General features: G+C 42.4%; 1 protein-coding gene across 1 annotated transcript in view; it reads right to left on the minus strand.

Annotated features, from left to right (window-relative positions):
• Window positions 1–575: 575 nt before the first annotated feature.
• ARFGEF1 (ARF guanine nucleotide exchange factor 1) overlaps window positions 576–23667 on the minus strand; it is a 304195-nt gene continuing 281103 nt past the window's right edge. The window contains exons 38-39 of the mRNA XM_073631773.1: window positions 4965–5082; window positions 576–1373 (exon numbers count right to left, since the gene is read on the minus strand). Of these exons, the coding sequence (XP_073487874.1) occupies window positions 1140–1373; window positions 4965–5082 (352 nt within the window). The 3' untranslated portion in view covers window positions 576–1139. The remainder of the gene's footprint in view (window positions 1374–4964; window positions 5083–23667) is intronic.

Below are 23667 nucleotides of genomic sequence, written 5' to 3' on the forward strand. Positions count from 1 at the left end.
TCAGGACTCTGTCTTGGTTTGCAATGATGAAAGAATTCAAAAACTTTATTGACCTATAACCTGATTAGAATATACCAGATGAGAACCAATATAGTACAGAAAGTTGTACAGAATTTTACATAGAAAACTTTACAGATCTGTACCATGTACATTTTTTCCAATAATAATTCTACATCCACCGCAAGAAGGAATACTCAACAAGAATCTGTTTCTTTGTTTTGTTACCATTGAAGCACAATTCACAGTAGTGATATAACCCCCCCCCCCCTCCATTCCCACCCCAAAAAATTAGGTTTCCCACAGGCCAAACCAAAGCCAGATTTGTTACTTTTAATATATTTAACATTAATTTCTGTACAGAGTAAAATCTACATCAAACGAGGGAGCATTGTCATTATAATAACAGCAGATGCAACCTAGACTTGGCTATGCTGATTCAAGTCCCAGGCCGCCCGAGAGGAAAATCGCTCATTTTATTCAAAGCCCTACTATTATTTTACAGAGAACTCAATGCAGTATTGTCAGCCTCTGCTTGGAAAAGTCAGCAGCAGTAACATCAGGGCTAAAATAGAGTATTAAAGAAAACTAAAAAAATATTTATTCTTTTAAATCTCAAAAAAACCTAGTGCATTCCATAAATGATAAAATAATGGGATCTGCAGCAAATCAGTGAGGAAATGAGAAAATCAAATATCGCAGGAAGATCGGCATATAGTGTTTTATCTTTTATATTACAGACCTGCACATCTGTACATGTTTTACTTCACAGATGTTTAAAAGTTCTTTGATTAACAGAGTGCAACATAAAATAGCAACATCCGATTTCTTGTACTCTTCTCTGTGGTATGGGCTTAATTCTTCCATCCTAAAGGATTAGTAAGGAGAGGTGAATTCGGCCATTCACCCCCTTTATAGATTAGAGCTTTCACAAGTTCTATATGGCGCAAATAGGTTTCATGTTTTCTCCTTATCTGCTGTACTTTATACAGCAGTTAGGGCTCTGGACAAAGACAAACCAGCTGTGTGCTAGAAATGATCCAGTAAGGGGACAGTGTCTACTACAAGACAGTCTGGAGTGTAATGAAGCATCATATTCAGCAGCTGTACCATTAAAATCACAATAGAAAATTGTTTCAGGTTCAGAGGTTCTCTTCATGATTGGCTTTCTGTCTTTTGTCCCCTTGGAACGGTAAGTCGGTAAGCTCCATGTTTTGTCCTGACCTGTCTTGGTCCTGATCTGGGGGTAGGGAGATTTTAAAAACAAGCCCAATTCGGTGGAAAAACCTTCTGAGGATTGCACGCAGTTCTGGGATCAAGTCAAACTGAATGGTTTCACACAGCAGGGGGTAATAACAGGAGGCATGAGCTTTAAACTGCAAGTAAATAGAAAATGAAACCATTAGTATGTGCGGTTATATTTGTATATATATATATCAGTTTTCATTTTTTTTACATTGTTTGAAGGTACAAGAGTCACTCCATTTAACAAGTTTAGAGAACAGACAATTTTGAATATACATACAAACTCCTGTATACTTGTGCAGGCAATAAATATCAGACAATACTGAAAATGACAGTTTCTAGTCATACATGAGATTGGCCATACAAATATGTAAAAAAAAAAAATTTGCTTCTGTGTTCAACAATTCTATGATGTCGTGGCCCAGTTCAAGCCCATAAATAACCTGTAATTGGCTCCTTTCTTTTTTGTTGACATCATTAAAAAATCTTTATAGTCTTCTTTTAGTAATTAAACCTTTCATGTATTTTTCTTCCAGTGTACTGCCTTGGTAAAAACTCCCCCATTAGAAGTTGGCAAGAAAAACAAATGACAAATTATGACATCAATAGAATCTATGTCTTGGGATAAAAAGGATGAGTAGCAGAATAAAATGTATACAGTGTACCCATAATAACACTAGCCATTTTACAACTATCACAGGTCAAAACAGGAAACATTAACATTTTTGTTATACCTGTAATATCATTTACTTGGAGTACATCACGGAAGAGTTAATATTCATGACTACTTGGGTTATACTGTAGTTTTCAGGTGATTGGACACTGGTCAAAAAAAAAGTCCCAGCTCACCTAAGCCTCATTTTTGTAGCAAGCAATGAGGACAGCCAAGAGGGGGCAGATTTCTGTGTCCCATGAAGTTCTCCAAGATTTCTCAATGTTCATGCATTACAGGACACATAGGAGTTAATTTTCATGAATACTTGGGATGTTCCAAAGCATTGAACATGAGGGGTGGGCAACACGGCAACAAGGCCAACATGCCCAAATCAGAACAAGGAGGAACAACACAAGACCTTCTGACCAATACTGACGTCCCAGAGGTATGAACATCTACCTGGTAGAACTTCATAAATGTGTGAAGAGAAGAGCAGTTGGCAGCCTTACAAAACTGAACAGCAGATGATTGATGTTAAATAGCCCTGAAAGCACTGACAGTCCAGGTGGAATGAGCCTTGCCCGCGAAAGGAAGAACCTTGCCCCTGATTCCATATGCCTGAGAAATGAGCTGGCACATCCATCTACTAATACTGGTTTGAGCAGCAGCCTGACCCTTCAGGCAGATCAAATAGGGAATCAGACCGTTGAAATGAAGCTGTAGACTTCAGAAAAACTCAAACAACTTGATCATTATCTGCAAAGTAAAGCACCTTTTTCCTTAGGATGCTTACAATTAGGATAAAAAGATGCAATGCCCTGACTTATCCTGGTGAACAACCAAGAAGGCGACTTCTTGTCCCACCTTGATGATTGATGTATTCCACACAGCCATGGCATTGTCCAAATTTACCCTGGTGAGGAGAACCAAAAGTTATACTGACCATTGTAGAAAAGCCACTTAAATTGCCCAAAGTTCCAGGATGTTGATCAGCAATTTCCACTCTTTTGAAGACCAGATTCCCTGAACTAAGAGGTTCTCATAAATACCTTCCTAGCCTGATAGCCTGGCATCTGTCTTCAAGACCTTCCAATACTCGGACAGAAGGATTTTCCTGTATCCAACATTTGTAAGTATATACAGCATTCCAGAGCTGATCTGGTCTTGGGAGTCAGAAGTATTGGCAGATCCAAGGACGTTTGTCCCAAACCAATACAATATTGTGCTGCAAAGCCCTGGAATGAAACTGGACATGGGGGACTGCATCAAAGGCAGCTACCATCCTCCCCAGCATTTTTATTGAGGCCCCATATGAGGGACTTCCCAACGACCTCAAGGACTCTATCTGGGCTTGAAGAGGCAGGCGATATTTCTGTGCAAGCAGTACCATCGCCCATGCTGCAGTACTAGGCTTACGTAATCTAGACATTATGCTGACTTCTGAAGGTATAGCACTCTTTCCAAGATTTGAGCCATTGCTGGACATTTGACATCAGTTTCTGAGCTGATTGTTACCTGAGGAACAGGTCGTCCAGGTACCCCTACAAGGGTCCTCAACAACCCCAAAATTAAACTGAACTAATCTGACCCTTTGGGGAGCCACTGCAAGGTAAACTTTGTCTCTCCCTGTCCGAGTTTTTTGGACCCCCCCCATTGTCCTTCCCCCTACCTCTCTGCCTTCACAAGGACATGGCTTGCTGAGGGTTAAAAAGGTCTGTAAATCTGAGAAAAATGCATCCACCAAGCTGAAAGGAATGTTAGACTAAGCCAGACACATCTATGAGGTAGTTATCCCTAGTAATAGCGTCCCAGTGCTTGTTGTACCTGGTAATATGAAAGTGGCATTTGCTGCTGTGCAAGTCTTGGAGGCAGAATGGTGCTAAGCAGATTGAAGCCTGGTGTGATGCACAGGGTCCCCATGTTGCGCAGGGTCAGGAGGCTGCAAAATGCACCTGTACTGTGCGTGACAATTGTGCCTGTGCATGATGACATTGCTGTGCAGGACATCTCCATTTTCACACCACCACTAGAATATGTCATCCCACTGAGACATTTTCTACAAACATCCCATACACAGGGAAACCCTGCCTGGGGGACTGCACCAATAGTATTCAGAGGCATGTACTAGTCCAGTAGGCCCAGTCTTCACCGTTTATGGCGTGCACCCTGCAGGGACTTGGCTTGACTCCCCTACAGGGGGATCACTGCCCTAGACCTGTATAGCACCCGGCCAGTAAAGTTACTGGGTACACTGTACACACAAGATTGTTTGTTACCTGCAGTGTCCAGTGATGACCAGCAGACATAAAAAAGGCCATCCCAGCTCTTGCATGTAGGGTCCAGTTACTGTCTTTCTTGGCCATAGTGATCAATCCAGATAAAGCCCATCTCTGTCTTGCCAGGGGTGTAATGAACAGCTCGAAGTTATGAAATCAGAGATCCCAAAAGAGATCTTCAGAGAGACCCAGGGAGGCACATCCACCACCTAAGAACATTAGTTAAAACTGAGCTAGGAGTAGTTATGCTTGTGCAGGGATTCCTGCCCTGTTTTTGGCCAGTGTCCATTCACCTGAAGGTAACAGCATAACCCAAATAGTCATGATTATTAACTCCTCCATGACGTGATGTATTAGGAAAGTATATTTTTTTCCTTTTCTATCTGTATATTATACATGGATATTTATATATATATTGGCCCACAAGTATCGCCCAGTCAATCACAATTTTTTCAATGATTCCTTAAGGACCTGCTTCACTTTCTGTTTTAACATTCACTGCCGACGTCCAGCAAATGAGGACTTTAGCTTAAAATGTTCAAGCCATTTGCCTGGCAGCCTAGTTGTATACTTTATGTGAACAATTATTCCAACATGCAATATAAAATAACTACAGGAAGGCAAAACCACTAAAAGAAATCCTTGTTTGTCTCCAAATCAGTATGTATCACTTGGAAATCATAAGTGATTACACAGATACTATCACTAAATAGCCCTATAGCTAAATTGTGAAAATGGCTCTGGAGATGACATTTGACTCGATATTGTAAGAACACATCGATAGTACTTACTCGCTCATCGCTGATTTTCAGGACTTTAGTAAGAAACAGTAGTAGAAGGTTTGTCCAGGCCTCTCGGTGACTTTCTGATGTAAGTGTTAAAAAGTAACTCAAAGCTTCACTACAGACACTGAAAAATAAAACAGAAAAGCTATACTGTGATTATGTTTTGTAAAATGCTTCTACTACTCTGAAAGGGATTAATGTAGAAATATGTGAAGGCCCTTTTTTCATTCATTTGTAAGCTCTCAAAGACAGGCCCCTAATATTGTTCGACTGTTAGAGAACATATATAATGTCTGTTTTTTCTTTTTTATATTTCCTTTATTATAGCAAAAAATATTTTTTTAAAATAAATATATTATTTTAGCCAGGGAAATTCAAAATTTTACATATGAATATTTAATATTTACTGCCTCCAGGCAGCAGATGAAGCTCTAGGCTCCTTTTTTATCATTTATTGGCTAAACTTAACTGCTTGCTGGGAAAAAGAAAAAAGGAATTTTGACATATCTATATACATACCTGTATCTTGGAGTAATAATACAAAACAACAGCAGCAATGGGCCCACAGGGGAAAAACCCCCCAAAAAAACACATAGAGGGCGAATAGACCCAGACAAACTGTCAACAGTAGAAGCATCACAAGCGACAGCAGAAACTCAAAGTCACCTAGTAACCAATGGTTTGGGAGAAACGTGAAAAATAATGCAGGCAGTAGCTCTGATCCAAGGAGTATAGCTGATAGGTGCTGTAGAACCCAACAATGGAAGAATGGGTTCAGGCAGGGAATGAGGGACTCAATTCCAAAGAGCAGAAGCCCTGTAAAAAGAGGCAAAATGACCACACAGGTGGGTGGAAGTAGAGGGAGGAAGCCAGGGGCACCTTCCAATAAGGAATTATGGAATTAGGAGAAAATGGGGCATGTCCTAAGGGAGACACAGCACATAAGGAGAGGATGTACAAGGTTGACCAGGCCCTACAGGGTCCTAACTGAAATGCTGTAACCAGGGCCCAACTGAAGGATGTACAGAATGGAGGACAAGTAGGGAACTCAGGATGAGGTTCCCTATCAGACCTGTAGGTGGAGCCATCTTACTAGAGACTACAGAGGACAGCAGTCAACCTGCCTGAATGAAGTTGTAAGGGAGGCATCCAAAGCAAGGGATGCAATGTGCTAATGTATAGAATATTAGGAAAGTAGGGATATCAGAAATTCACCTGGCAAGGCTGCTAAGCAGCCATATAATAGGGAAGAAGGTTGGAAAGGCAGGTAAGTGCCAAATCTCCTACAGACTGCAGGTGGAGAGGAAAGAGGACCACCTAAGAAATCTGGGGAATGGGGGGGGGGGCAACCTTTCCCAATACCAAACTGGCAATAAAGTTGCCCAGCACCATGGTTAAAAATTAGAGAAGGGAAGGATAAGTGTCTAGCACCCAGAAATAGGTGAGTTGGTGGTCTGGAGTCAAGGATGAGGTAGGGAAGGAAATCTGGTCTCAGGGCAAGGCCCGAGGGCCAAAGCCAGGAAGTACATGCCATGACAAAATGGAGTGAGTAGCAGGGGCTCTAGGTTGTGGAACTAACCTCCTCAGTAGAGGGGATTGGGAACCTGGGACCAATAAACTCCCCCTAGGCTGTCTCAAAGGAAAACCCACATAATGAGGAAAAAAACTCATAAGAGGCAACTGAACTGCACATAGAAAGCCACAAAGATTTTTTTTGTATCATGGATCTAGCATAGACAAGAATGTTGTGCCTAAGGAAAGTGTCAAAAAAAGACCTTGACACCTGTCCATTAAACATTTCTGAAAGGGTGTAGGCACAGCCGTACAGAGAGCTGCAGATTGTCAGGTACTGGATGTAAGAAATCTGGATCTAGTCTGTAAAGTAGGGGATATCAATTTCAAAGAGAATTGTGATCTTGGGTAATGAGATATGAACACCTCCCTGAAGTAGCTGCCTCAGTATATCCAGAACAAGAGAACCATTATTAACTTGTGAGGAACATGGAGTTCCCTCAGGGCCTGTGGAAGACTCACCATTGTCTGTCTTGTGTTTTCCTGCTCCCAAAGCCTGTAATCCTCTGTAGCCAAGTGAGGGTGGTTTTCCTCTGCAAACCCCCCTGGAATGAACGTGGATTAAAGGGGGTTCAGCGTGTCTGGTATGAGGGAGTCGTAGCAACCCAAAGGCTAACCGAGTTCCAATAGTTATTATTATTATTATTCAGGATTTATATAGCGCCAACAGTTTACGCAGCGCTTTACAATATAAAAGGGAGACAATACAGTTATAATACAATACAATACAAGAGGATTAAGAGGGCCCTGCTCAGAAGAGCTTACAATCTAATAGGGTGGGGCAGGTGGTACAAAAGGTTGTAACTGTGGGGAATGAGCTGGTGGAAGTGGTAGGAGATTAGTTGGAGACGTGATAGGCTTTCCTGAAGAGATGAGTTTTCAGGGATCGCCTGAAGGTAGCAAGAGTAGGGGATAGCCGGATAGATAGAGGTAGCGAGTTCCAGAGGATGGGAGAGGCTCTGGAGAAATCCATGAGAGGACAGGATTCGGGAGAATATCCACAACGGTTATCGGTTGGCTCGTTATCTGACAAGGAGTCCTGACTCACCAGTCCATCAGGTGTCAACTGGAGTATCCCTGTGGTGGTCCCCCCATATCTGCTAAGCCTGTTTTGACCCCCCTGAATAAGGGCGGTCACAGGCTTTCTGGTAAGCCTTTTATTTACCTATCCGGTGGTGGGCAATATTGATTATTGAAGATGCACTCCTGAAATCTACATTACATCAAATCCATTACTTTGGACTTTTATGCACCTTTAATAAGTTTTATTTACAGGAACTTTTTTCCATTTTTATTCATTCACAAGTTCACGTTTAAAAATAATTTATAATTTATGATTATAGGTTATCATTTTATATATTGATGTTGATTAATTTTCACTAATTTATTATCTGGTTTAGTAAATTTCACTATTTATTTCACATGTCCAGCGCTGCACTTTTTGTATTATATTTTGTTTTTTGTGCCCTTATATCGGGGTTATAGTGCACAGCAGCAGGATTTTTTCATCCTATCACAATTTGTATGCACCTAGCGCAACTTCTTTTTCTTTTGAGTTTTGTTGTGTATTTTTGATATACGGTTTTTGCAGCTGGTGTGTCCATAATGGACATTTTTGAATATAGATCTCAGGTGGTCACTGACACTGTAGGTGTCTTTGACGGTAAGGAGGACCCTAGAGATGATTTGGCAGGGTGCTTCCTTAGGTTAAAAAATCTTACCATTACGGAAGTACATGCCAGATGGGATATAGCATATTTAGAAGAATACATAAAAGAAAATATGGTCCCGGGGGGCGTGGCCGGATGTGAAGGCGTTAGGACGTGATCTCCAGGAGCTCCGGCTAGTATCCGCTCTTTTATCCTGATTGTGCCCGACCAACTGCCCAATTCCCGCCGCCTGACGGCCCCACATCAAGGGGAAGAGAAGGGGAACGCAGTGATGCCATCCGCGAGCCAGAAGAAGCAGGCTAAACAGCATTCGCAGCTGCCGTTAGATCAGAGGCAGCTGCGGTCTCGAGAAAGCATGGCGCCTGGCTCCTCCCACATTATCACGCTCCCTGTGTCGGCTACACAGCGCGCCAAGACACAGGCAGGGAAGATGGCGCAGCGTGAGTCTCTCCCACAGCAGGCCCCGGAGACATCTCCCTCTCTGCCGCAAGAAATTGAGCTAGACACTGCAGCAATCACGGGTCCTATTCTGGAGGCCATAGCCGCTTCGAAGTCAGAGCTGGTCACCCGCATAGACTGCTTGGCATCAGAATGTAATTTAATCCGCCATGATCTTGACAAAATTAGAGGCAGATTAACAATGGCGGAGGACCGCATATCCGAAGTGGAGGATACTACTCATGCACAAGGCTCCCAGATACACGAATTGAAAGATATGGTCCGGGCCCTGCAACACAGAGCAGACGACGCTGAGGACCGCCAACGCAGAAATAATGTAAGAGTGGTGGGGCTCCCTGAGGGGGTGGAGGGGTCATCCCCGTCGACGTTTGCAGAACAATTCTTCAAGCAATTGTTATCATTGGGGGACATGCCCCCAACATATGTGGCAGAAAGGGCCCATAGAGTCCCTACGGGAACCAGGCCTTCCGGAGCCCCCCCCCGTCCGTTCCTGGTACGCTTTCTAAATTATAAAGACAGGGACATGTTACTGGCCGAGGCACGGAAGCACCAGGATCTCAGGTATGAAAATGCCAGAATTATGCTGTTTCCAGATTTCTCGGCGGAAACGCAACGCAGACGTAGATCTTTCACGGATGTGAAGAGAAGGCTCAGAGAAAAAGAATTGAAATATAGCATGTTGTATCCAAGTCGTCTCCGAGTGCAATATAAAGGCTCTGTAAAGTTTTTTGATACCCCACAAGAGGCATGTGACTGGCTGGATGCAAACCCATAATGTTTCAAGCACTGTCGGTTGACTCAGTAACATGTTTCGGGGGTTTCTTTACTTTACTTTCTTTTCTTTTTTTCTATTCACGTATATTTTTTTGCTGGAGTTTAGTTATCCTCCGATTTGATGTTCCGGGCTGACTTACAGTGGGACTTCGTGGCGACTGTGGATTGCTGTGGGGGGGTGACCCCCTATTGATCGATATGTCATCTCGGAATACCGAAGGGAGACATACCCTGTCTACTTTCTCTGTTTTCCCAATTTGATCCTGAGTCTCTTAAGATGGGAAGGGAATGGAATCCTCACTGCAACTGTGTTCCTGATTACTTTTTCGTGATATTTTTTGTTTTCTACCGTCGGTCTGTTCTACACGGGTGGTCGGGTGCAAGCTGTCCCTTATTTAAACTGCTGCCGGAGACCTCCTGGAAATGCATAGACACTTTTCTTTACTCAACTGATGCCGAACTTTCGTTTTCCAAGGTGGAACTCTCCAAGGGTTGTTTGTTTCTGGGATCAAGCTGCATACCAGACAATTGTTTTTTTTCTTTGTTTTTTTCTTTTTTTTCTTTTTTCTTTTTTTCTTTTTCAATTTCAGATGGAGATTGAAATTTTGTTCTACCAGTTTTTAGGTTGGAACCCTTTCGTAGGTTCCTTGGGTTCTGGTATGATAGCAGGGGGGGTGTTGTTAGACCATTGTCACGGCTGCTCTACTGATGCTGCATATATGTACCTAATGATACACATGTCCTCACATAGGGCTTTTCAACTAATTAATGCACAATTACAAGTTATATTACAGGTATTCTATTTCTTAATATTCCTAGATGGATAGTAGAGTAAGGATTTTATCATGGAATGTCAGAGGCTTGAACAGTAAATTTAAAAGAGCAACGGTTTTTCAATACTTGAAACAGGTGAAGCCACATATCGTCCTCCTCCAGGAGACTCACCTGGAGGGTGGCAAGATTCTGTCCCTGCGAAAACCATGGATACAAAGGGCGATCCATGCTACATACTCCTCTTATGCAAGAGGAGTATCGATACTAATAAGTAAAGCTATAACTTGTACAATTCACCGGGTGGTTACAGATCCGGGGGGACGGTATGTGGCGGTCTCCTTAGAAATATATAATCATAAATTCATACTGGTAAATATATACATGCCTCCACCATTCCAGGTGAAATTTCTGTATGATCTTATGGTAACACTGGCCCCATTTCTTCATTTACCAGTTCTCATAATGGGTGATTATAATGCAATTCTGGACGGAGTACTGGACTCCTCCAATGCCGCCAGACCGGCCTCGGTGGAATTACGCTCCTGGGCAGATATGGCTGGGTTGACAGAGGTGTGGAGGTGGAAGAACCCTGATGGTATAGACTACTCGCATTTGTCCTCGGCGCACAGGTCTTCAGCAAGGATTGATTTAGCATTCGGAAACGCATCCTTGTTGAGGTATGTGTGTGCAGCGGAGTACTTGTCGGGAGGAGTTTCTGATCATAATCCTTTTCTGCTCACCATAAAGTTTCCTTCGGGATCTAAAAAAGGGTGCTGGAGGTTATCACCTGACTGGTTACTGGAGGAGCAAGTGTGTACACATGTTCAAAAATCAGTAGAAACATATTGGGAATGTAACGAAGGTTCAGTCAACCCCAACATTGAATGGGATGCCTTCAAAACAGTGATTAGAGGGGAATGCATATCGGCTATCAGTTCAGCAAAAAAAGACCTAAAATCTGAGGGGGAGGCTCTTCTTGCCAAGGAACGGGAGGCAGCACAGGTGCAGGCAGACTCTCCTTCCGAGCAGGGGTATCTCTCGCTTCTAGAAGCAAGACGCTCGATTGATTTACATTTTAAAGCTATGGCTGGAAAAGAAATTAAACAAAGGGCGGAGGTCATTTTTGCTGAAGGAGATAAGAATGGTAGGCTCCTGGCTAATATGGTTGCTGACCAAAAGGCACCGGTTAGTGTTCCGGTGGTGAAAGGGGAGGGTGGGACTCTCATAACTGAACCAGAAAGCATTCTAGAGGAATTTGTACGTTTTTACTCAAAATTGTATTCTCCTATACCACATTATAACATTAGTGAGTTGGATGAATTATTGCAGACCCTTAATATGGCCAAATTATCAGAATCTGATGCAGCATCCTTAGATGAACCTATCTCTGTATTGGAGGTGGAGTCTGCCATTCTGACATTTCCCCCTAAGAGGGCGCCGGGACCGGATGGGATCCCGGCGGACTTCTATAAGTCATATTTATCTCAAGTGGCCCCCAGGTTGACAAAGCTTTTTGCCTTCTGCTGCGAACAGGGTACTTTGCCGGCATCCATGATGGAGGCATATATGGTACTCCTTCTGAAGCCGGAAAAGGATCCTATGCAATGTTCCTCATATCGCCCCATAGCACTCCTAAATATGGATCTGAAGATTCTTGCCAAAATTTTAGCTATGCGGGTAGCAAAGGTCCTCCCAACGATAATTGATATAGATCAGACGGGTTTTATGCCTGGTATGTCAACGGACACAAACCTGAGACGACTATTTACACATATTCAGATGGAAGCACCTGAGTATCCGGCAAGGGTTATTGTTTCTATAGACATTGAAAAGGCCTTTGACACAGTGGATTGGGGATATATGCATAGAGTATTAGAAACTTTGGGTTTTGGTCCTGTGTTCTGTCGCTGGTTGGCAATGTTATACAGTAAACCCCAGACGGCAATAAGGCTGGGAATGTCAACCTCAAAATTTTTTAAAATCAACAGGGGCACTAGACAGGGGTGCCCTCTCTCCCCATTCCTGTTTGCAATGATGATGGAACCTATTGCCAGGGCACTAAGGCGATCTGATGCGGTGGGAGGAATTCAGGTGGGGACAATTCGGGAGAGCGTGGCGCTCTACGCGGATGACTTGCTGCTGTTCCTCCGAGATCCGGGGCCTTCTTTAAAAGCTGCTCTTGAGATTCTTGACAGATTTGCTATCTTCTCTGGCTTGAGAGTGAACTGGGGCAAGTCATCTATATTACCATTAGGACATGGGGCACAGGGTGTAAGAGACAATACACTCCCGCTACAGTGGGTTTCCACTATCACGTATTTAGGGGTCAGGGTCACGGCTAACATACACGATTACATGAAGCTAAATCTCCTCCCCCTAGTGACCAGACTAAAACACAAAGTTCAATTATGGCAGAAGTTACCACTGTCGCTTATGGGAAGGGTGAGTCTATTAAAGATGAAATTTTTGTCTGTCATTCTGTATTTTCTGCGCCATTCCCCTAATTGGATACCGAAATCTTTTTACTCCACTCTCAATGGTATCATTGGGTCTTTCATATGGCACCCACAGGCACCAAGGATAAGTTTAAAGTCCCTTCAAGAACCGTGGGGACAGGGAGGTTTGGCACTTCCAGACTGGCAAAAATATTATTTGGCGGGGCAAATGGTTTTTGCCAGACGCTGGCTGATGGCAGAGGCTGGTGACTCTGCTAATGTTCTGGAAGCAGCCTATGTAGGGTCGTATGAAAGTTTGAGCTTAGCACTATACAGAGGGCCAAAGTCGGGGTTACCCATGACTACTTCTATGAGAGCCACTATTAAAGCTTGGGAGGTTGCAACTACTTTAGTGTCCCCTAGCTATGTGGGTGTTACACCGTCTGCACCATTATGGTTTAACCCAAATCTGCCGCATTTCTGCTCCATTCCAGACCCTGTTGTGTGGTCTGGTAGGGGTGTAAAGAAACTGGAGGATATAGTCAGGGAGGGAGAGCTTCTTCCTTTTGATCAGCTTAAGGCAAGACACGACCTTCCAAACTCTACCTTTTTTCGATTTCTCCAGCTGCGCCATGCTTTCGGGGCGCAGTTCGGGAATCGAGGGGTGGAATGTCTCCCTTCCTCACTAGAACTTATATTAAAAGATGAAGACTTGCCCAAACCACTATCAACCGTATATAAATCTCTATTTAAGAAAACACCGAGTGGGGTGGTTAAATGCAGGGAAAAATGGGAAAGAGAGGTTCCAGAATTACAAGGAGAAGACTGGGATGATATGTGGGACCACCCATTTAAAAACCTAGTTTCGGCTCGTGATCGGCTGATCCAATTCAAATTTCTCCACCGCATCTATTTATCTCCAGCTCGGCTGTTGCGGATATTTCCATCATCAGATGGAAAGTGCTGGAGATGTATGTTTTCCCCGGCAGATGCGAAACACATTTTTTGGGACTGTCCGGAAATACATACATTCTGGAGGGAGGTTTCAGACTGTCTGACAGAAGTGCTCAGTATCCCAGTACCCTTGACACCCAGAGTATGCCTCATTGGGTTGGTGGAGGAAGTGGTGCCATCCTTGGCACACCGCACTCTATTGAATATAAGCCTATTCTATGGTAAAAAGGCTATCTTACTGAAATGGAAGAACACGGCGGCACCCACTCTTTCCTTTTGGAAGGGTTTGGTCAACTCGGTCATACCCTTGTATAAGGCTACATATAGACTCAGAGGTTGCCCAAAGAAATTCTCAAAAGTTTGGCAGCCATGGTTGGATTCAACAGGAACGGTAGGCTAAGTAACAAATATGCTGTAGGTTAGTGAATTAATATTATAAAGTGGGCCTGGTGGGGGAGAGATGTAGTCATTAGTTTTTGATGTCCTTATTCTATTGAAGCTGTTAGTATCTCCTGGTATGTGTTTTCTATATATATAAAAAGTGTGGACAGTACTGTGTAATACAGAGGACAACATAAATGTATATATCCAGGGTATAAATGTCTTATTCAATTACTGCAGCCGTGACGGATGGTCGGGTTGGGGGGGGGGGGGGGGGGAGGGAGCTCAGGGAATAGTAGAACATGTTAGTCAATGTACAGCCCTACGTGGCAGATTCGAGGATGGGTATGTTGCCCGTCTGGTTGTTTGATGTTGTATTGTTTTTTCTTTTTTGCAAAATAATAAAAAGATTTAAAAAAAAAAAAAAAAAAAGAAAATATGGTCCCGAGGAGCCTCAGGTGGGAGGTCAATCCCCAGAAAGAGGATAATGAATTAGGAGAATGGTTTAAATTTTTTAACGAGGCGGGGGTTGGTTTTCTACAATTCTTGGTAGCCAAGAAGAAAAGGAAACTAACAATGCTAGATTTAGAAATTAACACTATTAGAAGTAAATTAGCCCCCTTTAAGGAGGATCAGGAATATGTCCGGAGATCAGAGGCACTTAAAACCATCCTGATTAAAGAGGAGATGGAACAAAAACAGAAAAAGAGGAGAAAATATAACAGGGACATTAAAGACTATAAAGATAACTTAGTCTTTAAATGGCAGATCCCCTCTCCCTCTGATCTTCCGGCTGCCAATACCACCACGAGCAACTTACAATCTATGAATATGCGGTTATCCTAGGTTAAACAATCCCTCCTATACTAGGTCAACCCCCACTGCGCTAAAGATGGTTAACAATGATGATCTTAATCACCTAGTTAAAAGTTCCTACCTGCAGCTGCCACTTAATGTAAACAAATAGTGTAAATTAGATTTAAATAAGTGCGTGTGATCAGAGTAAAGACCCCACGTGACAAATTAAATCGTGGCGCTATCACTCAATACATCTCTACCACCTCTAAGGTGGAAAAGTAAACCTAACACACACCTTATGATCAGTGCCTCCCTGTGTATATTGCAAAGAAATATAAAATATAAACAATTATGATGATGCGTGCAATAGTGCTATAATGAAAACATACTATTGATAAGTTCACACCAAAAAATGTGTCAAATCACCACGAAATAAACAATAAATGTGACTTGGTGTCAATATCTCTCAGATGCTGTTGTATATATATAAATCCATCAAGTCCGTGAGCATCCCCGCACACTTCTATACGAATGACTGTGTAAATAAAGTCTCTTCAATATCACACAAGTGTGCCAACACGTGTCCACATCAGTGCTAAAGTAAAAAAACTGGTGCATCCACAAATTCCTTATTTATAGGAGTGTGATTTCTTCTAGTGCAATCTTCCACCACACCTCTGTGTTCAGTGACCACTCTCCCAATGGACAGCCACTCACCAGCTCCTCATGCCTCCACTTGCGTGTGAGGCTAAAAGACATAGATGTCCATTTCTATTGGCAGGGTTTAAATCTTATCCATCCGGAAGATCATTCCATGTGAAGACAAGAAAAACTTCCAATAGTGTAATACTGTAAAACTCTTTTAATAAATCACACTAAAGAAACCACTTCAACAGTTTCACTCACATTGTGTAAAAAAATGTAAAACCACAGCAAACTCCACAGCAATCTGTCAGGTGTAATCTCAACCGGCTGCTAAGATCAATCTCTCAGGGGGGTATGCGGTCACGGCGGACCCTCTATGAGCTAGCGTATAGGAAGTATCTCTCACCCTCTCCCCGCTTGCCTCTTAGATAGATTACGCCGTCTCCCCCACTCGGTAATCCGTGCAGCTAACCTCCTTCTGTCACACGTACGTGGTGTTATCCTGTATACGGCCACGGGGCGTGGCCGTATACAGGATAACACCACGTACGTGTGACAGAAGGAGGTTAGCTGCACGGATTACCGAGTGGGGGAGACGGCGTAATCTATCTAAGAGGCAAGCGGGGAGAGGGTGAGAGATACTTCCTATACGCTAGCTCATAGAGGGTCCGCCGTGACCGCATACCCCCCTGAGAGATTGATCTTAGCAGCCGGTTGAGATTACACCTGACAGATTGCTGTGGAGTTTGCTGTGGTTTTACATTTTTTTACACAATGTGAGTGAAACTGTTGAAGTGGTTTCTTTAGTGTGATTTATTAAAAGAGTTTTACAGTATTACACTATTGGAAGTTTTTCTTGTCTTCACATGGAATGATCTTCCGGATGGATAAGATTTAAACCCTGCCAATAGAAATGGACATCTATGTCTTTTAGCCTCACACGCAAGTGGAGGCATGAGGAGCTGGTGAGTGGCTGTCCATTGGGAGAGTGGTCACTGAACACAGAGGTGTGGTGGAAGATTGCACTAGAAGAAATCACACTCCTATAAATAAGGAATTTGTGGATGCACCAGTTTTTTTACTTTAGCACTGATGTGGACACGTGTTGGCACACTTGTGTGATATTGAAGAGACTTTATTTACACAGTCATTCGTATAGAAGTGTGCGGGGATGCTCACGGACTTGATGGATTTATATATATACAACAGCATCTGAGAGATATTGACACCAAGTCACATTTATTGTTTATTTCGTGGTGATTTGACACATTTTTTGGTGTGAACTTATCAATAGTATGTTTTCATTATAGCACTATTGCACGCATCATCATAATTGTTTATATTTTATATTTCTTTGCAATATACACAGGGAGGCACTGATCATAAGGTGTGTGTTAGGTTTACTTTTCCACCTTAGAGGTGGTAGAGATGTATTGAGTGATAGCGCCACGATTTAATTTGTCACGTGGGGTCTTTACTCTGATCACACGCACTTATTTAAATCTAATTTAAACTTACAATCTATACCTATTACCCAGGAACCACGGAGAGAGAATCAATTAGTGATTCCCCACAACTTTCCCCACCCTAGAGGTAGGGATGTACAGCAACATCCTAACCATGTAAGAGGTAGGGGTAGGAGTAAAGGATCTCTCCCCCGAACACACCATAACCCATCCCCATCCTGGAGACAACATAGGGGTCGTGAGACCCACTAGGACCATGATGGTGGGTATTACCATCGCAATCAGCAAGTCCATCGGGGTGGACAGAGATATGGTGAGGGAATAGTTGAACAGGAACAACAAGGTCGGGAAAGTGGAACTAGTAACAGATTTTCCCCTTTGGCACGGACCATGGAGGGTTCTATATCCAGTCTAAATGGTAATCAGAATATCTTTGATCCTCCTCATAGCCAACAAGAAAATAACCGTTTTAGACGGGATTTTCAGGTGGCAGGCAGAGGAAGAACCAAACGAAACGGCGACGCAAGAGAGGGTGCAGAGGGGGGAGGAAACTTTACCCCAAAAAGAAGGAGGCTTTAGACACAAATGGAATCATAAATTTAAGTACCAAAGAACTCTCCAGACAAGAACTTTTTACCTTAAATAAAGGTTTAAAATTCGTGCCACCGTGGAATTTGAATAAATTCCAGACATTTATAGATGTGCAGAAATATACCCGTAAACTCAACATTAAACGGTATATTCTGAGTAATCCATCTAGACAATTAGCTAGAGAGGCCTCCACAGTGGTACATTCGGGTTTGTCGAATGCATCACTGTTTAACCCTCCTGGAAATTCAGCACCGAATGTGGCCATATTTAAGGATTTAGTACTGAAGGATTTAGCCAATCTAAGAATGAGAACAGTACAACCTGAATTTGAGGTTAAAATGGGAATTGAGGCTTTATGTAGGAGGAAAGACATTATCATACGCCCCGCCGACAAAGGCGGAGCTATTGTCATTTTGGACAAAGACTCCTATAACAATGAGATGCAGAGGATCCTTTCTGATGTTGACACCTATTTGCCCTTGCAATCTGACCCAACTCTCAGCTTTAAACGGGAGTTGAAAGGTTTGATTGACAAGGGTTATAATATGGGGATTCTCAATAAAAAAGAGAGGGAACACCTTATTCCTTTGGCCCCCAGGTTGCCAGTCATGTACATCTTGCCAAAGATTCACAAGACTTTGGTCAACCCTCCGGGAAGGCCCATCATCAGTGGTATAGATTCCATCACTTCACGTGTTGGTAAATATATTGATTTTTATCTACAGCCACTGGTGATGGGCACCCCCGCTTTTCTTAAGGACACTAAACACGTCCTTAATATATTGGCCAGTATAGATTGGAAAGATACATATATGTTAGTGACTGCGGATGTCGCATCGCTTTATACATCCATATCCCATCAATTGGGTCATGAAGCGGTGCGACATTTTCTTTATCGGGACTCCAATATCTCCACCACACAATGTAATTTTGTGATGGAGCTGTTGGATTTCTCGATGGCACATAATCATTTTTGGCATAACAACATGCACTATTTACAAACAAGGGGAGTGGCCATGGGAGCGAAATTCGCTCCCTCTATGGCTAACCTCTTTATGGCCAAATGGGAGGAGGACGTAGTTTTATGTGATAAACCTCCCCAACCTATTATGTGGAAAAGATTCATTGACGACGTCCTATTTATTTGGGACGGCGACTCTGAATCTTTGTCCAACTTCCTCCTCTCCCTTAATGGAAATGACAGGGGCATAGTCCTGACATATGAGGCCAGCTCAGTACAGATCCATTTTCTAGATCTATTAATAACTATAGTGGATGGGAGAATTACTATGTCTACTTTCTTCAAATCCACTGATAGGAACAGTTTTATTCCCCTTAACTCTTGCCACCATCAATCATGGCTGTCCGCTGTCCCTAAGGGCCAATTTTTACGCTTAAGGCGGAATTGTTCAAATTTGGAGGATTTCTTTAGAGAGGCCTCATCCCTAAAATCGAAATTTATTGATAAAGGCTATGAGGCAACTATGTTGGAAACTTTAATCGTGGAAGCTGGAAATAGAGATCGTATGGAACTTTTAAGGGACAAACCCCCCCAGGTTAACAACGGGGAGGATTTCAGTTTGGCTTTTCTAACCACTTATTCCAGCCAACATTGGGCCATTAAGAGAATTATTAAAAGACATTGGCCGGTCATTAAAAACGACCGTATCCTTTGCCCTCTATTGCCCAACAACCCTCGTGTCTTATTTAGGGGGGCCATGAGCTTGAGGCATACTCTGGCACCAAATGTCCCCGATCCACCTCAGCGTCCGACTTTTTTTGGTGACCTAAAAGGTTTCTCCCCCTGTAGAAGACGTAGGGTTTGTAGAGTGAATGCACTACGCCAAAGAAGGCTTACAGAATTTACATCAGTAGGCACAGGCGTCACTTACCCCATTAACTCTCTCATAACATGCGCCTCCAAGTGTGTGGTGTACCTTCTTAGGTGCCCCTGCTGTTTGGAATACGTGGGGCGAACCACTAGGAAACTTAGTGTAAGGTTAGGGGAGCATATTACCAATATCAAACAAGGGTTCGATAAGCACAGCGTCTCTAGACACTATGATGAAGTGCACAATAGGGACCCTAGTGGCACTACCTTTATAGGGATAGAAAAGTATGTTCCACACTGGCGAGGCAGTAATGGGAAGCGAACCATATCCAGATCAGAAACTAACTGGATTTTTAGGCTTGGTTCCCATGCCCCTAATGGTTTGAATATAGAGTGGGACATCAATTGCTTTATCAGCAACAGCTGAATAGATGAGGTCGTTGGTGAAGCAGATGTCCCTTTTAATGTTAACCATGTCCTGATTATTTAATACACCTCTAATGATAAATGCTGGATACCAGGAATATGCCCCTTTGTGGTGGAGGGAATCTGAAGAATTCCAAAAACCTTTATTGAATATTCTCTATATATTATTTTTTGGTCCCAAATAAGGGTGGCATTTTTATGGATTATGATTTTAGAATTAATGTAAGGAGCAGGCTATGTTATTGATTTCACAATAGGCATTAACAGGCTTTACCCCCTCTTTTCTCTTTTTGAATATATTATACAAATTTTTTCCTATATGGTTTATACATTTTTATTTGACTTCACTTAATTGTGAAAATTAAGGCTGACATTAATTTGGGTATAATAATTTCCTAATACCCTATTAGAAGGCACAGAAGAGACGTCATTTGCTGCTGCCTTTATCACATTAGGTTGGTCGCTTTGATAGTTTTATAATTGATTAATATAGCTGTGTAACTCTATAGATGTCTACGGACATTATAATAATAATTATGTTAATAGCTTTACATATATAATTTCATATTTTTCATTTTTTATGCCACCTTCAAAATTTACTATTTTTCATAATGCAGTTTGGATATATGCCGCTGTTGGATTTTTGGTGTAATATCTTAAAAAACCACTAGATGGCCTCGTTGGAATGTTCGTTTGCTGTTGTCTCTATGGGGAGTATTTTAACAGCTTGACGATCCTTCTGCTTAATTGACTAATTAGTTTTATGTTTATAGTAATTTCTTCCCTGCAACAGATTTTTTAGTACCTATTCACATGAAGCATTGCCTTGTGTGAACCAATCATAGCGTCCTCCGTCTTGACGCTTGTGTATTTAATGCGCATGCGCGTGCGTCGGTGCGTACCCCTGATGACGTCAGTTGTGACGAAACGGCCGTAGGGTCACAACATTGCACGCACCGCGCATGCGCGATTCTTAAACAAACGGCGGTAGTGTCGTTTTTTTATCTTGTTTGTTTTTACTTCGTTTTTTTTGCTTTTTTAATGTTTGATACTGCAAATTTGCCAATAAAAAGAAACCCAAGGTTATCTGCACCAGTGGAGCATTTTCCTTTTTGTCTCCTTTTGGCACTATATATTACATCTTTTTGCACTGGATCCGTGGAAACTTTAAATTTGTCCCATGAGAGGACAGGATTCGGGAGAATATCCACAACGGTTATCGGTTGGCTCGTTATCTGACAAGGAGTCCTGACTCACCAGTCCATCAGGTGTCAACTGGAGTATCCCTGTGGTGGTCCCCCCATATCTGCTAAGCCTGTTTTGACCCCCCTGAATAAGGGCGGTCACAGGCTTTCTGGTAAGCCTTTTATTCACCTATCCGGTGGTGGGCAATATTGATTATTGAAGATGCACTCCTGAAATCTACATTACATCAAATCCATTACTTTGGACTTTTATGCACCTTTAATAAGTTTTATTTACAGGAACTGTTTTCCATTTTTATTCATTCACAAGTTCACGTTTAAAAATAATTTATAATTTATGATTATAGGTTATCATTTTATATATTGATGTTGATTAATTTTCACTAATTTATTATCTGGTTTAGTAAATTTCACTATTTATTTCACATGTCCAGCGCTGCACTTTTTGTATTATATTCTGGAGAAATCCTGGAGACGAGCATGGGAGGAGGAGATGAGAGAGCTTAAAAGCAGGAGGTCTTGAGAAGAGCGAAGCGGTCAATTTGGATGATATTTGGAGACAAGATTAGTGATGTAGCTCTGGGCAGAGTTGTGAATTGCTTTGTATGTTGTGGTTAGTATTTTGAATGTAATTCGCTGGGTGATTGGAAGCCAGTGCAGGGATTGGAGTAGAGGGTTGGCAGACACTGAGCGGTTGGTAAGGTGGATAAGTCTGGCAGCAGCATTCATGATAGACTGAAGAGGGGATAGCCTACGGAGAGGTAAGCCAATGAGAAGGGAGTTGCAATAGTCAAGGCGAGAGATAACAAGGGAGTGAAAGAGGAGCTTGGCGGTTTCATTTGTTAAAAAGGGGTGAATTTTAGAGATGTTACGGAGGTGAATTCTACAAACTTTTGACAAGGATTGGATTTGAGGCTGAAATGGCAAGTCAGAGTCTAGGATTACACCTAGTACCCTGGCGTGAGGGGAGGGACTGATGGTTGCATTGTTGATTTTGATGGAAAAGTCATGGAGGGGGGCACGGGTGGGGGGAATATTAATAGCTCCGTTTTAGAGAGATTTAGTTTAAGGAAGTGGTGCGACATCCATGCTGATATGTCAGTATGATATGTCAATAGTTGTGTGTCTGCCAAATCTAGCAACAAGTAGAGTGGCAAATGGTCACATTGTGTTGTTGGTAGAGAAAAATGGTGGCCGGAAGTGCACAGCTAGGAGTCTTATAAGTACTACTTCACTAACTGTAGAGAAACTTCTGGATGGGAGGTGGAAAAAGACCACCAAATTAGGATAGACAAACACGAGTCCCCCTACACCTGTGCCCTATGAACTGCAAAGCATTTAGGTATTTCTTATGTACTACAGCGGCATTAAGGCATGTAAGTCAGGAACTGGTATATATATATATATATATATATATATATATATATATATATAAAGGGTACGGGAAGCCCTGTCTTACCTTGTCCATAGTGACACTTCAAATAAAGTTGAAAAAAAATAAAAATAAAGAAAAAACCAAGCAAGCAGTGCACACCATACTGCTCCCTACTAGAGTGGACATGGACACGAGTCTGAACTGTAAAATGCTGCATTTTACCATGCAGATTAGAGTGAACCAAGCATTACAGTTTACCTTAGATTTATTCTAGCTATTCTATCTTGTTCTGCTACCACAAATCACAACTCAACAGCATCAGGATCTTAGCAATTAACTTGCTCTTAAAGCATCGCTCCCTTTTGGCTGAACCAGGGATGTGACACTCCACTGCTGCTCCCCTACTGAAGAGTGAGACTGAAGTATTTTGTACAGTGAGGAGCAGAAAAGTGCTCTTTTTAGCAATCTTGTTGCTGCTGAGTTGCTACCTTACAGAATGGTACTGTGAATTGAATTACCTAAGAATGAAGAGGTACGCCAATGATGAAATAACGTGTTTCTTAAAGTAGAACTAAATGCAAAATGCTTATTTTTTTATTTTGGAGGGTTATAACTCCTGTCAGTTTTTGCTTTTGTTGCCAACTGTGTCCCACTGGGGAGATTTTCAGTCACTTCCTGTCAAACAGCCACAACAGGAATCCCTTCTGTTCTATTGACAACGTAAAAAATCATGACAGGTGTGCTAATCCTTTTCCACTCTAAATCTAAAACTAAAAAAGCACTGCCTTAAAACAGATGTTCAGCTCACAGGACGGATCTAGCGCCTTGAGGCGATTCAGTTCGCATTTGCAGCGCTATACAAATCATTCATTCATTCATTCATATGTTACACCCATATTCAGGGTGTAACATGTTACAAATGCACCAGCCCCCCAACCCACCGAGTCTGTTTTGACAGTGCTGGAATCTTCTCCCCCCCCGCGCTCGCTGTCACAATCTAAACAAAACACTCTTGTGTTTGGCTTCGCCTGTCCAGCTGCGTCCTGTGAGTGGGAAAACTACAAGTCCCAACAGCCTTTGTGGCTGTCGGTTTGTAGTACCAGGGCACTGTTGATTGCTTTTGGTAGTTTATTAAGCTTCAAGTCAGAGCGTAACTGCCTGGCCTTATCAGAGGTACAGGCAGACAGCTACACAGACAGCCTGCAGAAGCGTGGCATTACACCCCAGATCTGCCGATTGTGGGTGCAATGCTTTAAAGGGCCATAAGAAAAAAATAAATGCATATTTTTTTTACCTGCAAAAAAATGTGCATTTATTTTTTTTTTTGTAAAATTGATCTAATCCTTTAACCAT

Source organism: Aquarana catesbeiana, linkage group LG05 (assembly GCF_042186555.1).
Source record: "Aquarana catesbeiana isolate 2022-GZ linkage group LG05, ASM4218655v1, whole genome shotgun sequence".
Lineage (NCBI taxonomy): Eukaryota > Metazoa > Chordata > Amphibia > Anura > Ranidae > Aquarana > Aquarana catesbeiana.